The sequence below is a fragment of the Phalacrocorax carbo genome, chromosome 7 (assembly GCF_963921805.1).
Source record: "Phalacrocorax carbo chromosome 7, bPhaCar2.1, whole genome shotgun sequence".
In the NCBI taxonomy this organism is placed as follows: Eukaryota; Metazoa; Chordata; class Aves; order Suliformes; family Phalacrocoracidae; genus Phalacrocorax; species Phalacrocorax carbo.
Genome location: NC_087519.1, coordinates 24,639,716 through 24,655,992, shown reverse-complemented (window position 1 = coordinate 24,655,992; position 16,277 = coordinate 24,639,716). Strand labels below are relative to the sequence as shown.

The 16,277-nt window shown below is 42.3% G+C and overlaps 1 protein-coding gene across 1 annotated transcript; it reads right to left on the bottom strand.

Moving 5' to 3' along the window:
- Positions 1 to 342: 342 nt before the first annotated feature.
- On the bottom strand, positions 343 to 15,842 carry LOC104049738 (uncharacterized). The gene is made up of 6 exons (XM_064455832.1): positions 15,623 to 15,842; positions 13,451 to 13,931; positions 4,644 to 4,819; positions 1,856 to 2,140; positions 1,107 to 1,169; positions 343 to 645 (listed from the first exon to the last, which is right to left on the bottom strand). Exons 1-6 carry the CDS (start codon positions 15,693 to 15,695, stop codon positions 530 to 532), a joined length of 1,194 nt encoding a protein of 397 aa, XP_064311902.1. The 5' UTR covers positions 15,696 to 15,842; the 3' UTR covers positions 343 to 529.
- Positions 15,843 to 16,277: the final 435 nt, after the last annotated feature.

Genomic DNA, 16,277 nt, shown 5'->3' with positions numbered 1-16,277 from the left:
ATTGTCCTGCTATGCGTTCTTTTCTGCTCTTCTTCAGCCCACTGCTGGCTCATTTAGCCAGTACCTGAAAAAGCAAACAACGTTTGTTTTAAATTCTTATTCACATTTAATGCAGTGGTGCTAAATTTTTGTTAATCTGGAATGGATTGGACAATTTTTTTTGTCACTTTGGCTACCTGGTCTTCAGCATTCTCCCTTCTTCTTTTTCCATTCCCCTTTTAACATTTGTTAGCTTTTGGGATTCTCCCTTTATAGTTCTTGCTGATCTGGGCATTAATCCAGAATTTGTACTCTGCCACTTGAAATAACAAGCAGATTTCTGATAGAACCTGAGATGCTTTGGACTACCCTGATGCAAAGGCAATTTGGGTATGAGGTGCAATTTGGGGGTTACATTAATTTATCCAGTGGAAACAGGACAGATGAACTGGTGTCACTCCTTTTAGGGTTACAGAAGGATGCAAAACAAACTGGTCACTCCTTGCACTTGCCTCCTTTGTTCCCAGGGACTGAATGATGTGTTTCTACTTCAGAAGAGGAACAGCTTGATACTCATGATTGTATTGAAGGCGATGCTTTTTGCCAGCAGGACTCTCAAACCCAAAACAGCCATGAAAAGCATATTCACTTTCTCCATTTTCACATCTGCTTTAAAAAGAAGAGGAAAGAGAGTGTGGTCTTGATATTATCCTCACTCCCCACTCCTCCAAAAAAGAAGGAAAATCCATACATCATAGGTGGATAAGGGAAGCAGGAGCAAAGGAAAAGATGATAGAGAAATGTATCAAGTGCAGGGAAGAGAAGAGATGCCTGCCCATTGAAGAATTTACTCCCAATTGCTGTTTTATGACATTGAAATTGGTCAGCTATTTAGTCTGTTAAGCTGAATCACCAGGTTATTTCTTAATAAGTATTTCCAATAGATATTTCTGCATCAGAGAAAGTAATTTTTCCTGTCTGGTATTGACTCCACAAAAAGTGCAGCTTATTGCTTAGTAAGTGTCTACAATTCAGTCATTTCTGTACCAAAGACAATACATTTTCATGCATTGTTACAGAATCCCTAAGAAAGTAACTGTACTGTATTGTTCCTTTAGACAACTAACCTTTTGTAGAGGCATCTGTAATGTTGCAAGCATTAACTCTTTCAAATTCTTCAGTTTTCTCTTCTGTTGAATGATTGAGAGACACTTTAAATTGTATTCAGGCTATGTAAAACAAAAATTACATGAAACATACCTACAGCTCTTTTCCCAGCAGTAGATAAGCAGTATTGGAGAATCAGACAGCAGGTCATTAATTCTGAGATTAACTTGAAGAGAAAACTTTCTGCGTGTGATTGCAGAAAAAAACCCAGGATTGTCGAGTTTTATTTTTTCTCCCTTTTGAAATGAACTTTATTATAGAAAAAGAAAAATTTTAAAAGTTATTTAAAAATAACCGAAAGATTTGGGGGGGGGGGGGGGGGGGGGGGAATCACACGTCCTTCTTTATTTTGTGTTTTCATAAAAGTTATTTCTAGCTTTCCTCCAGCAGGCATGTACACTCATGTCCCTTGAACTATTTTGCCTTGGATAAAGGCAGACTCACAAATATTGGACCTTTTTCTGGGGAAAGTGGTAGGCTGTTGGGCTTTTTTTGTTTTTTATTTTTTTGGGGAAGAAAACTCTAGGTGTTTAAATAGCTGAATTAAGATCACATATGCTAGATGCTTTTGAATATCTTGTCTTCACCTAACTAAGCACCTAAATATCTGACTGTACATACTTGTTCCCGGTAGGTTCTCAAAGGGCAAAAAAAATATTGGAAGATGCATCTCCGAGAATCACATTGTGTTTGGACCACAACACTATACCTGGCAGAATTATGCTGGCAGTAGTCTTGTTCCCCTTGTGCATAGCCTGGCAGGTGACCACTGCATCTGGTTCCACTTCAACTACCTTCATGGTACTATACATCCCCTCAGATGTGACAAGAGGTGCCTTCAAGTCATATACAGTGTCACTCTTGGGCACATCAAGGCTGATGTTCTTAGGGTAGAAAGTCCTTGCCAAACAAGCCATATTCAGTTTGTTGTCATGTTGTTTGGGTTCCTTTGATTTAAGCTCAATGACTTCTGGGGCAGATTCTTCCTGACTCTCTGAAAAGGAAGCATCATTTTGGGATTACTTTATTTTCTGTATACTCTTCTGAGAGCTAATTCATCTATAGTTCAGAGGCAGTCCAGCCATGTCTGCCCCCTGAGCAGCTGAGTGTCTTTCTATGTTTATTTCTTCCTCCTATTCCCAAAGAGCAGATCAAAGACAGAAAGGGAGTATAAGGATAGGAATTTCATTGAGGCTTCTAATTCCTTGAGCTCCTAAGCTTGTTTTTACCAGAAATCATATATAAACATACACACACATATATACACCCACCCCCCACACCCCCCATTCCTTTAAATGAGGAATTCCTTGAAATGAGGAAGGAACTTTTGATAATACAACCCAAATGATCATAGTAATTTTGAATTCATAACACTTTAGATACTAAGAAGAACATTTACTTCAAGGGTACCTTTATAGGCTTGTAACATGATACATATTAAACAATCCCTTTTTTTTATTACCCAGAAATCCTTTACCTAATGAGGGTAAAAGGCTTAACCATAGCACACAGGGAGAGAAGACTGGTTGTAACTCCACTCTACGATGCTGTTCCAATGAACGGAATTATTTGCAGATACAAAATAGTGTTGCTAAAATGGAAGATGACGTTAAATCTTTCATTAACAAATGTTCAGTTCCAAGAAGGTTTTATTTCCAAATTCTGTTCTTTAAGAGTTTCTGTAATATTTCTATGTGGAACTTGACCCAGGCATATAAACCTCTCTTAACAAGTGAATAGTGTTATATGAGCTCTGGACAGGTTTCCTAGTCATGAGACCATCTCATAATGCTGAGCCATTCTAAGGAACAACACTGGGGTATCTAGCAGAGGAGTTTAGTGCCATTCCAAATACACGATTTATTCTGTCTTCTCTCTGGCTGTCCCTTCCAAAAGAAACAGATCTCTTGTAGATCCAAAGGGCATCTTTGTACTCTGTGTGTGTGTGTGTGTGAGGAGTGGTTATATTTGTATTACACATAAAAAGCAGTTAATATGCAATCAATTGCACTTCCTTTTCCCCTTAATCTTACAAGATCACAGAATTGGCTGTGCATTCCATCCTCCTGTGGGTCTTGGCTTCCTTCAATTAGAATAATACAGGGAATGTACCAAGTTATTCCTTAGCTATTCTCTTAATGAATTCTTAGGAGGAGATGTCTCAAAAACTGTGTAGTGATTAAAGGATGTTTTATATGTCTTTTGTTCTTAGAGCTTTCTGCAGTGCTCTTAGCTGTTTTAGGTTCTTTTAAATATCTTCCATAAAAAAACCCCAAACCAACAACAAAAAAAAACCAAACCACCACTAAAATCCCTCACCAAAAAGAGTCAATATACCAGCATTCTAGAATTCTGGAAAACCTATTCTTGTCTTTGGAGGAACCAATAGTTTCTAATGCCTACTTTTTTGGGAAAGGCTTTTTCCCCTCTTTCCTGAAGAACAGGAGTCATGACACAGCAATTACTGATATAACAGGTCTGAAATTCAGTTTGTTTTAAAAAGAATGCAAGATACTTCCTGTGTAGAAACTCAACTTCACATTAGGACTGCTGCGTATGTCTGAAAAGGCAATTCTATTACTTAGATTTTCACCCACCAACATCTTTTGTTGGTTGATTGTTCATGGTAGAATACCTTTTGTACTGATAACTGGCAAATTTGTATTAGCATAGATTGAAGTTGAGCTGATGGAGGCCATCAGTATCTTGCTTTCCTACTTTTGCAAATTATGTTTTCAAAACAGTATCTTTGGATTCCCTGCTCCCACAGGAACTGGAGCAGCATTCATCTACCTCAAAATAGGCATGTAAGATGCCCTAAGATTTAAAGGCAGATGTATAGCTGTATGGGACTTGGAGATGTGAGCTAGCAGCTAAGAAAATCTCATTCCTATTAGGGGAGTGTGTCTGTGCAGGTAATGGGATGCAACCAAATGGTTTATGACGATAGAAATCAACCCAACAAACTCAACCATTGCCCCAACTTTCATGCAGTCACACAAACAGAAGAGTGCCATTTCTAAATATAAAAGGCTTGCTCACATTTCGAGCAGTTGCTGCAAAACTAATATGCCCTGTCTTTCCATGGGAGCGACTTTCTCCTGAAATTCTTTACATCTCCTTTTTCCCTTTCCACAAATCTTAGTGTCACACAAAAGAAAGCAAGCAACTACTTTCACCTTGTGCTGAAGCTGGGCTAAGACACCATTCCCTCAGGGTATAAACAACAGTCTTAAATTTAGCAGTGCACCTACGGGAAGGGGTGAGGATCTGTGGAGTAATGCTGATGCACATAGCTAGGAAACTATTCTTGCTGTTCCTGAAAAGCTTTGTTAACTAAAAATGAGCTCAGGACTCAAACACCTGGTTGGAGGATATGTGTTCAAGAGATCCAAGGCAGCAGAAATTTCTCATTATGCTATCACATCACACAATCCCTTTGTCCACCCCAGCACAAACTTAAGAAATACATTAGTAGAAAAACAAGTGGAACTTACTTGGCTCAACTGAAAAAGCGATCCCAGTTCCAAATACGAGCTTGTCTGTTGCCACACTGTTTGTACATAGCCAAATAAACCCACTTTCCTCACCACACTCTAAAGGTGTGTAAAACCAGGGAATAAAATGCCAGCAGTTTATCCAAAGGATCCATACATGGACTGCCATGAAAGTGCTGCAAAGTCACCATGGTTTCCAAAATTGTGAGGGGAGAAAAAGGTGATTTCATAGTGGAGTGATTTCAAACAACTTGACCCAGGCCAAAGCTTTTAAAACCTTTTTCTCTTCTATTAGCTCAGTAAGCAATATACTTCTGGAATAAATGCTCATAGGAAGTCTGCAGTTCTCTTCTTCAACACATTCCTTTTTTCCTTTCTTCCTCAAAATGTATTGTTCCTTTTGCAGTCTCAGGTTTCTGTATGAGACCTTACAGTGTTTGTGTCACTGTGCTACTCCAAGGTCAACACAGTGATATACTTAGCCACAAAAAGTGCCTCTTCCTTCCCTTTTACTGTACCATATTTCATATGAGACAGGTAGTCATATACCCTATATAACACATGAAGAAATCACATGAACTTTAAAATAAGGACGTGAAGCTGGGCCAAAAGAGAGGATTTGAACCTGCTTGGGACCTGTACAATTATAATGAAGGATTATAATGTTGCTGTGGGAAGGCTCAGATTTCACTTTAATGAAAAAGCAGAAGTTGTTTGAGTATTATTCTACAGCAATTAGCAAAACTTTTCAGAGCTGGAGAGGTGTTTTGGTTTTGGGTTGGGGTTTTTTTTTTCCAGTTTGACTTGTCTTGTTGCCCAGGAAGAAGAGGAATATGCTCAGTCTGGGGTTTTCAAGTTGTTATCTTTCTGGATGGGCCAGTGCTGAGGGTCATTTGGTGGCTCAGGAAGCCTTTATCATGCTTTTGGTATCATTAAAAGTGAAAAAGAAATTATTGTTCTTTATTAGGTAGAGATACATTGTTCTATGGGAGGAGTTATTAAATAAGGATTTTGCTTTGGATGGTGCAAAGCAGATTGATTAAATCCTGCATCACGGACAAGTTCTGCATCCTCAGTGCCACCTGCACCTAAAGACTTGTGTGAAAGCATGATATACAGGCAAAGATAAATTTTGTTTGAATACATTCCTCATGTGTAGGCTGGACAGCAAAGCAGCTGCCACTTCAGTGATTACTAAAGAAGCAGAACTGTAGTGGCTAGGTGTTGTCCGACTGTTACTGAAGATGTTATAAAAGATAACCTTGCAATGTAAGCATGTAAACGCAGCCACATGATACAAGCAAATTACCTTTAACTGAAACATTAATCATTTGCTATTTCCACTAGGGTAAGTGTATGAGTACTTCTTCCCCCACAGACAGTGTTTAAACAGAACAATCCTTGAAAATAGACATACCGTGATTGTCTCTACCTTGAGGAAGTAACTCTAAGCTAACCTCACATTAACAGCTTTATAGGGAAAAAAAGATCTGAGTACAGACAGACGCAGGTGGTGTACTAAGGAAATATAATTTAATGCTGCTCACTAGCTGTTTTCAAGCTGGAAGAGAGCAGGAAGGAATACAAATTTATTTAGTAACATCCTGAAAAAAAGAAAAAAATTAAGTGTGTGGGAAGACAATAAGGCATTTTTGAACTAGTATGGGATTGATCTACCCAAGTGAAAGGGAGGGCAAATGGAAAGGGTGTAAGACTGTTAGTCCAATCACCTACCAAAGTGGTATTGAAAGTTGGCGGTGAGGGTTAGCAAACACACACAGACAATGGGGTGGGAGGGGGAATTGTAGCTGCTGACCATGGCATAAAGAGGCCATAGCTGGAAATGGCCCAAGAGTGGATGGCCTGCTCTCTTCCCTGAAGCTCTTAGTTGCCTCGGTGATTCTAGGCAAGACCTAAGGCGTCCTTAGCGTTTAGCAGCAATGGAGACTCTGCAGCTCCCATCTCCTACAGCAATCTATAACTCATGAAGGTATTTAAGAATGAATGCATTAACTTAGGTTTCCTTTGACAATGAGGTAAGTTGGTATTGTCAGAAACCCCAAAAATGTTCCCAGAAGTGGTCCTTGAGGAGAAAATGAATGGGAAGAAACTGCAGCTGTTATGGGCAAAGGAGATCATGATCTGGGCTGCGGAGAAAAAATATTAATCATGCAGCTCAAGAGGGAGTTAATGCATGAGCTCTTAAATCATTGAGCTGAAGAAGAACAAATGTGGAAAAGGGGTGAAGGGGGGACAACTGTAATACTATGGTTGAGGTGGTGGATAGATGGGCATTGTTTGCTACCAGCTGAGATGAAGATAGAGGAGCCCATTTCAATGATGGCACTCAGTAGCAGAGTTCAGGGTCATGATCTGTATGGCTGGTCAGGGAAAACTGGAGCAGTCGTCCAGCCACATGGTGTTAAAGTCTTCTTGCCTAGCTTCCAGGAGCTGCATTTGAGGTAGTCATCTGAACGTTGTGGAGAGAAACTCTTTCCCCAAGTGCAAGACTGAGCTATTTTGTCTGTCTAAAATACCTTGGGAAGTGAGAAATTTCTTCTTAGAATCACTTGTTTCTCTGTAATGGATACAAAGGAGATACAATGAGTAACTTAGATGGAAACTTCTAAACTGGCAGGTAAAAACCTATCTGCTGAACTGGTGTTGATAATTATATGCTCAAAATCAAATGGTCTTGAACCCAACATCCATATTTGAGTGTAAGAAAAACTGGCATGGCATACAGCATCAAATGTGATCTTCAGGATAGAGTTGTCTGTTGTAAGTGGAGTACGTTGTACTTTCAGGTTCTTTAGGAAGTCAGTTTGTGTTGGGTGGTTCAGTCCCCTTCAACCACTGTGATACCTAGTCCACACAGTGATGAACAGTGATACAAAAACATCTGTGTTTTCATTTCAGTGTCAGGTGACATCCCTTGTTTGATGTCCTTTGAATGCTGCATTTCGTCTTCCTCCGCTCTTTTATTGCTGGATAATCAAACAACACAGCAATTGTCATAAATTAAAAAATAGCATTGCAAGCATCACTTTTATGGTAGATTAAGGTAATAATACAACTCTCTTACTGAAACATTGCCTGTACTTGGTGACACTGAATATGGATTGGTTTGGATTGTAAGAGCCCTTTTAAACTCAAATTACTTGATTCCAGATATATTTTTAACATATTTCTAAAGATTTAAGGTAGGATATTTTCTTAAGAATGTCAAGAACTAGCTGTCCCAAACACATTAACAGTGACTTTAATTTTTTCTTACATATCAGGACTATTCTGGTTCTGGACCTAAAATTATTTATGTCTCTAATATTTTCATGCTCTTGCAAAATAAGTCTGTGATGCATAAATTCTTCAGAGGTTAATTTATTTTGCTAGGTATCATTGCCTCTTTTTCTGTGTGGATCGGCTAAAATGGGGGGGGGGGGGGGGGGGGGAGGGGGGGAATGATATTTGTCCCAGAAACACGGAATGGATGAAGATAGAAGGGATGTTAGAAGATTGTGAAGTCCCTACCCCCTGCTCAAAGCAGGGTCAGCAAAAGCTGGTCCCTAAGGACCATGTCCAGTTGAGTTTTGAATATAGAGACCCCACAACTTCTCTGAGCAACCTGTTCCAGTGCTCAGTCACTCTCACAGTGATAAACCTTTTTTAATGCTTAAGTGGAATTTCCTGTATTTCAGTTTGTCCCCATTTCCTCTTGTCCTGTCCCTGGGTACCACTCAGAAGAGTCCGGCTTAATCCTCTTTACTCCTCGCCATCAGGTGTTTCTATAGATAAGATCCTTCTAGGCCACCTTTCCTCCAGGATGAAGAGTCTGGTTCTCTCAGCCTTTCCTCACAAGACAGATGCTCCAATTCCTTAATGATCTTTGTGGCCCTTCCCTGGACTCTTCCCAGTATGACCCTGTCTCTCTTGTACTGAGGAACTGGACACAACACTCCAGTGGTGGCCTCACCAGTGTTGAGCAGAGGGGGAAAATATCACCTCCCTCAGCTTTCTGAAAACACCCCTTCTAATGCAGTCCATGAAGCTTTTGGCCTTCTTTGCTACAAGGGTACTTTGCCAGCTCATATTCACCTCATTGTCCATCAGGATCTTCAGGACCTTCTGCCAAGCTGCTTTCCAATTGTTTGGTCCCCAGCATTTATTGGTGCCTGGATGTATTCCTCTCTATGTGCAGGACTTTGCATTTCCCTTCCCTGAACTTCATGAGATTCCTGACTGCTGAGTTCTCCATCCTGTTGAGATTCTTCTGAATGGTAGCACAACAGTTCCTTCCAGTTATGTATCATCTGCAGGCTCACTGAGGAAGGACTCTGTCCTTCTTCCCTCTTCCCTCTTCCCTCTTCCCTCTTCCCTCTTCCCTCTTCCCTTCCCTCTGGTCTCCGCTAGTTTCACCTTTTATAGAATTGTTCTCGGAGCTGTTTTGCATACCCATGCCTGCCATTTAACAATGGGGATGCATGCCCAGTATGGTCACTAGAGTGTCTACAGGGTCCAAGACCCCATATGTGGTCAGCCAACGCTGGGCCTGGGCACATCTGCAGGGGACTAGGGCTATGTGCTCTGAGGCAACAGGATGCATATGTGTTCCTGTCAGGTAGAACTTCCGTGGTGGTTAGGTTTCAGTAGTCAAACTGTCCTGCTTACCGTGGTGATGAGGTTTCTGTGGTTAAACTGTCCTGCTCGGTTACTGTGGTGATTAAAACTGTCCTAGTTGCCATGGTGGCTAAAACTGTCCTGCCAACAATGCTGAGACAAGTCCCTTACAACTCTCTTACATAGGGTGCAACTATTGGGGTTGCAAGCACACATTGTCAGAAACACTTGTTCACATTAAATTGCAAAAGCAAGGAAAATATTACTCAACCTCTTCCCAGATTCCAGTTTACACTGGTGTTTAATGAGAAGACAGGGCAGGCTGCACTAAGTAGGTGTAGGATATGGTCAGACAGGCTTACTGAATATCCATCTATTTACATGTGGCCAGACCCTTTTATCCCTTTTCCCCTTTGCTTTCCTGTGTTTGTTCCTCCCCAAATCACCTTGATCCCTCCCTTTCCCTGACTTTGTTTATTCCAGTAAACATCCTAAGACGTTCCTGGCATCCCATAATATGCCCCATACCCCCAAGCCAGTAATACTCTCCTCAGTCTGAAAGGTGCTCCAAAGAGCATCTCCTGTTGACTCATACTGAGGAGTTTCACACCTGGACCACAGGGCTGATGGCTCTCTTCAGGCAGCCCAGGGAGAAGATGAAGCAGGGTCCCTCTTTTTCTGAATATGTTTTTGGAGATCACCTACCTGCTGTTGCGCCTCTTCTATTCCCTCATCTTTGTGGAGATAAGTCCTTCATGAACCCATCACCTGTGGTGGCCTGGGAAAAGCTGGGTGAGGGGATTATTTGGGTTCCCCTACCTGCCATTGTATCCTTCTGTTCCTTTTTGTGTGGAGATGGCCTTTTAATCTTGCAAGTTAACAATATAAAGCTATACTTTGCTGATCTTATGGAAGCCTGTGTTGCCATTCCCGGTTTGCTGTAAGTTTTAATGCCAATGCTTATGGCAAAAATTGCAAGTAAGTGCGGAATGAGTGAAAAAGGTCTTTTAGGACTTAACTGCCCTTCTTAGCATTTTTTTTAATAGTTCTAATTACAGTGTGTAACTCATTGCTGTTCTGCAAATACAGAGAGGCAGGTATTGTTGTGGTTTAGGTTGCGATGGGTTAAACTCATGTTAATTACAATGCAATAATTGGATCCTTATGAAGGAGTTTGGATTTTATTGCCTCTCTGAAAGAATGACTTAACAGCACAAAGAACACTAAAAGTTATAGAAAAGTTGTTATCTCTACTTTCATTATCCTTACTAATGGGAGTGGTGGTTGTCAGTGGCAGTGGTCAAGAGAACCAGGCTGTTAAGTACTGTGATTCTGACCACACAAGCTTGTCCTAGGATGTCCCTGGAGGACCTCCATAGTCAGATGTCATGGAAGGTAGAGTCTTCACACCATCACTTCAGGCTCATGTGGCTGAGTTTTATGAGGTGGAAAGCATCTTCCAGATTATTTGATATTTACTTGCTGGTGGATCATTCTGAGCTGTTACTCATTGATTGGTATAGCAAGCCACCAGGCAAATATTCTTGCATAAGGTTAGTTCTGCTCTTTCTGCTGGTTATGTGGTTTTTCATAACACCTGCCTAACTGTGCTTTTGTTTAATAAAAGTTACATACTTAACAAGCAACACACTGAAAGTCAAACAGTGGACCTCTGACATCAGTCTAATTATTCTAGTACTGACAGCCAAGTAGGCCGAGACAGGTACCTGCACATGCTCCAGGGTTTCAGCAGGCACCAGTGTTTAGACTTGCGGTTACTGAAGGATTGAAAGTAATACCCCTATTATATCAACAGATTCTCTGCCTTTCTGGGCATGTGATGAAAACTGTTCAAGGAAAAAGGTATATCATGAGCACAAAATGGGTTATTTTATTTTATTCTGGTATGCAAGCTGTATATGCACATGATGAGAAACTGATAGTGCTTAATTAGAATCAGGTAGGGGAGTCAGGGATAAAGTGAGATAATTCTATCAAAAAATGAATAACATCATAAATGAAATGCAACTGGCATGAACTGAAGCTTCAGAAGGGAGTCTTGGGATGGAAAACTGCCTTCTTCTGCATAACATTACCAATAATACCATACTTGTCCAAAATAGCTAGGTCATAGTGTCAGAAATATCAAATTCAGGTATGAAAGTAATAGAATTGTGGCCAAGGAGAAAAAAAGTTAATTAATAGCAGGTTGTTTATTTGGGAAAGGAATAGGAAGAAAAAAAGGAGGTGCAAAGGTGGCTTAAAAGGTGGCTAAATGCTGTGTTTGGGAAAAGAAAAAAATGGGGAATATGGTATAAAGTTGGGTGGAGAATAAAGAACTCAGGCAGGAGAAATCTGTAGGATATCTACAGATGGTGGTGAAGTGTGGACTCAAGACCTCCAGGATCATGTAAGAAGCAACATTTGACAAAATGCTGGACTCTCCAAGAGGCCTATGGTTGAAAGCCTTGGTGTGGGAAGTTTAAATAAGAAAGGATAAACTTGTAAGGAGAGAGAGACTTTTACCTTAATACTATGTGCAGGAGGAAGGGCAGTAGCATTGGAATCTAGTAGTGCTTATGTGTGTGATTTATAAAATTTCTTTATAGTAATACCCTTGTGCATCGATACTAACATTAAGCAACAGAATTTTAACTCAGTATTGCTTGTGCGTTAATACTACTAGTAATAGGAGTTGGTTTATTAGCCTCTTTAAGGTATTACTAGTATCTTAGGCCTACGTTGGTTAATCTATAAACATAGTAAGCATCTTGACAGTTATGTCACAAGTGTCCGGTCTACAAAGGGAGACTTGCACTTTAAGAAGGAACAACAGCACTATTTGGGGTGAGAGAATGACACTTTCCCCCACTCATGGACAAATGCTACAAGGTTGACAGGGAACAGGTACCTGAGAATGAGGAGGAGGGATAATAAAAAATTAGAAAAGCCTTAAAAACATCAGAAAAGCCCCAAACTCTTCAGAGAACAAATGTTTCTACACTGAAGCCCTTATGGGACAAACAGAAATTAAAAAGCTAATCATTTCTGTTTCTTTGTAAACACACAACTTTTATAAATGCATGTTTATACTGTGGAAATTAAAAGAGACACACATGAAACAAAATCACAAGTAAGGATCCTCAGATGCTCACTCACATGGGAAGATAGCTAGAGCAATCAGGAGAAGTTGGGTCATGCTGGAGAGGCACACAATATGCGTTTCACTACCCAGCTGCTGAGTTTCAAAGAACAGCTTCATATATGAATTCTCACTTTTCAAACTGTCTTTTTTCTACCCTTTAGTGTAAGAGCTTCCTAGCTTCTGCTTTGTGACTGCTTCAAGAAAATAATGAAAAGACTAAATTCAACCTTGCAATCTCTTTTTTGTTTTTTTCTCCTACCCCAGGTCTTATTGAATATGTGCAAAGGATGGTTTAGGATGCGGTATCAGCACATGCCGGTGACAACGAAGACTGGGTTCTATATTTTTCTTCAGGGATAGCAGTTTCATTTGGGAACGATGTGACATGGCAAAGCCTCAATGCAGTGCAGAAGATAAATGGATAGATTCACATCAGATCATGGCACAGCCATGTTTTCAAAGCACAGCTGGGCGAGACAATCAAGTATATTGTTTATTGTTGTGTAACTTTTTTCTTCAGCATCTTGCTCTATTCTTCCCTTTCCAAGGTCCATAAATCCAACACATACCAGTACCTTAATTACTTCCAGTCATCCCATTCAAAAAAGAATAGTGTCTTATTAAAATACATCATTTCAGCTCACTTTTTCAACTGAAACAGACCAGTCCAATGTCCATTTGATACAGTGTCAGTCACACAGAAGTGTCTGCAAGCATTATAATATGCATCCACATATGGTCTTGCTTTGCCAGAAGAGATGGTGACACTGTAGCTCCAGTATTATTTTGAAAAGAAAAGCCCTGCAAATACTTTCACAACACACATATTCCCAGATGCCAGCAATCACTTGCACACTCTTGCATTCCACTCCCAGCTAGGCACCAATGCCTGGAAAGCAGCAAACAGAGCCAGTGTCAATAGCACAGTTAATAAATCTCTTTACACGACCAGTGTTATGTTATCTATTTAATGTCTAATCACTGTGAGCACATTGTGGTATATGTTAACTGCCTGGCATCTTGTCAGTTAAGCACATTAACAGGCAGAATCCATCTCGCTGCAGATAACAATCTGGGAACAGTGTATGACACAAACCTAACTGATATTTCCAGAGCAAGTACAGGCAACTGCCATTTCAAGAAAGGACCCTGTGACCACAGCAGTCCTCCCCGTTTTTGTGCTGCCTCTCTCTCCATTGGCATCACTGTGTGCTGCCTGGCACAGAAATAGGTGGCTGTGTCTAAGGCTGTAAGGGCATGCAGCTGCAGGTAGACCTTGTTCTTGTCTTTATCTGCAGAGATGGTGACTCGGCCTTGGAAGGGTGGGGCGTAGCCTGTGTTATTCCCAAAAGGATAGATCCAGCCTAGAAATTGCAGGTCCCCTCCTGGGCCCTGACGGACACAATTCCAGTCATACTGAGGGCTATCCAGAGGTGCTCCCACTACAGTACAGATGAGTGAGAATGATCCAGAGACCTTCCCCTCCTTGGGACCAGATGCCACCATCTTTATGGGGGAAGGAATACCTGGAAAGACACAGGGCAGATGTGAGATAGTCCATCCTGGGGTTGTAGGGTGCAGAAAACTAGAATTTTGGTCTTTAGTTCCAGGAGTTATACCTGGAGGCAGTGGCTTGCCCAGTCGCCACATATCCATATTTCTTTGTACTGCCCAAAGGACTGCTGAGGCAGGAGATCCACGAGAATCTGAGTAGCTTCCGGTAAACTTCTTCATATAAGAATACAGAAGCTTGGCAGAAGGAGACCATGGAGTCCCCAGCCCTTCCCAGTCCTCCTGCTCCCTTCACCAGCTATGCCTGGCCCCACATCTCTGTGCATAGAGAGTGCAGAGAACAGGCTGGGCATGGGGAATTGGTTTGTCAGTTGCGCATGAGCTCCAGAGGGATGAGAAGCACAGGGCTCTTGAACCTCTCTAGGAAATGGCCTGCCCCTAGAAAATCCCAAGGCTGCTCAGGGTGAAACTCTGCACAGCTCCTTGGGGCAGTTACTGTCTTTGTCTAGGAATGACTTCCCCTTACTCCATGCTCAGAAAAAAATCTCTGAAAACTTCCCTCATCTGCACTGCACCAGCAGCCCATTGCACCTGAAAAGGGAAGATGATTTCCATGCAAGGATTCGTCTTCTGTAGTGACACTTAGAGTTGGGCCAAGATATTTAGAGAGGGCCAAGGTGCGCAGGGACAGCCTAAGCTTACTCAGTCTGTCTCTCTCCCCTTCTGTCATGGCCCTCACCTCCCAGAAGTGATCTGCAGGACAAGGTCAGCACCCAAGGACCCATCCTCTATGGGACCATGTCCTTCTCTTCAGGGGCAGAGAGAAGAGAAACTGAATCCTAAAGGGACACAGAGCAGAGCAGAGCTCAACTCTTGACTCCCAGAAGTAACAGTCACAGCAAAGAAGATATGTACAGGGGACCCAAAAGCCCCTTACCACTTTCACCTCTTGTGCCCCTCACTCAGTGTTGCTCCCTGTTACTGACAGACTGTCCATTCATCCAGGGCATGGTGTTTGGTAGGGGGGGAGAAGGAGGGTGCTGGGGGACTACAGCCTGCTCCTCTCCCTTTTACAGAGGGAAGTTAAAGCTCCAAATCTGTCCCCATTCACCCACACATGGGCTGGATACCCCAATGTGTGGATAAATGAGATGTAACGGAGCAGGAATACATGGGTTAGGCATTTCAACAGGGCGTGGAAATACCTGGGCATAGAAATGGCCCTGTGTTTCTGGGACCTCTCTTGGGACCTGTCTTACCTCCTGCAGTTGCTGCCAAGAGGAGACATGACAACATCAGGACCATCCTGCCCCTGTTCCTTCTTCTCCAGCCAGAGCTAAGCCCAGACCCAGACTGACTCCCCCCATTCCCACCCATAGCAGGACAGTGCAGGGCTAAGCAATACTCTGGGGATCTGGAGAGAGGGGTCAAGGTACTATGGTAGGACAGAGCTCAGATATGCCTAGGTCAGGAAGAGCCAGCTTGGGCTCCCATCCCCTCCAGCCCTGGGGCTGGTGAATCTCTCTTCTATGCCTGGCGGTGGGGTACTGAAGGTCTATGTCAGATCTCCATCCTTTTATCAGTCCTCCAACCCACACACATCCTATGGGAGGGCAGGGAAGGGCAAAATATGGGAATACAGGTCCCAGGCAGAGGTAAACGCGAAAACCCCATGTCGTCTTCCCAGGAAAGCGGGGGCTCTCACCTTTAAGGGCTGTGGCAAAAGTGATGCCCAGCATCCAGAGGAACATTGTAGGCTTCCCCAGAGGAATTTTCATGGTGCACCATGAAGTACGAAAGTAAAATTCTGGGGCTGAGAAGGGCTCAGACCTTCCTCTCTTTGAGACAGCAGAGATATGCCCTATCCTTTCAGTGCTGAAGGCTGACTTCCTTGCAACTCCAGGCAGATTTGCAGCTTTTTCTGAGCAACCGTTTTGCAGTTGCAGGTACTTCATACTGGGGAGTGGATACACTTGTCACTGCTGGCCTAGGTGGGGACAGGAAACCACATTCCCTTTTTTGTACAGCTCAGCCTGCACAGGAAACACAGGGACCTCTCCTGGCTCCCCAGGGCCCCTCATACCAGTATCTTTGAACTCCGATGAGAGGCTGTGGCCCTGTAGATGGCTGTGGTCATGTAGACGGCTGGGAGGGGACAGAAATGTTAGTGAGGAGAGGGTCTTCTCCCTGGGAGTGATATTCTTCCTCCCTCAACATGGCCCAAAGTTGTAGCCCCACCCCCAGCCAAGGGCCACAGCTACCAGATCTGGGAGGGAGGAGGAGGATTTTCACTTCTGACTTCTCCATGTCCATACCACTATGAAGTCTGCCCAAAACACTGAAATAGAGCATGCAGTCTT

Coding starts and splice junctions, on each gene's coding strand:
- LOC104049738 (XM_064455832.1), bottom strand. CDS start 15,695: ATGAAAATTCCTCTGGGGAAGCCTACAATGTTCCTCTGGATGCTGGGC. Junction 13,932..15,622: donor TTTTGCCACAGCCCTTAAAG/GTGAGAGCCCCC, acceptor GTGTCTTTCCAG/GTATTCCTTCCCCCATAAAG. Junction 4,820..13,450: donor TCTGCAGCGAGATGGATTCT/GCCTGTTAATGT, acceptor GTGACTTTGCAG/CACTTTCATGGCAGTCCATG.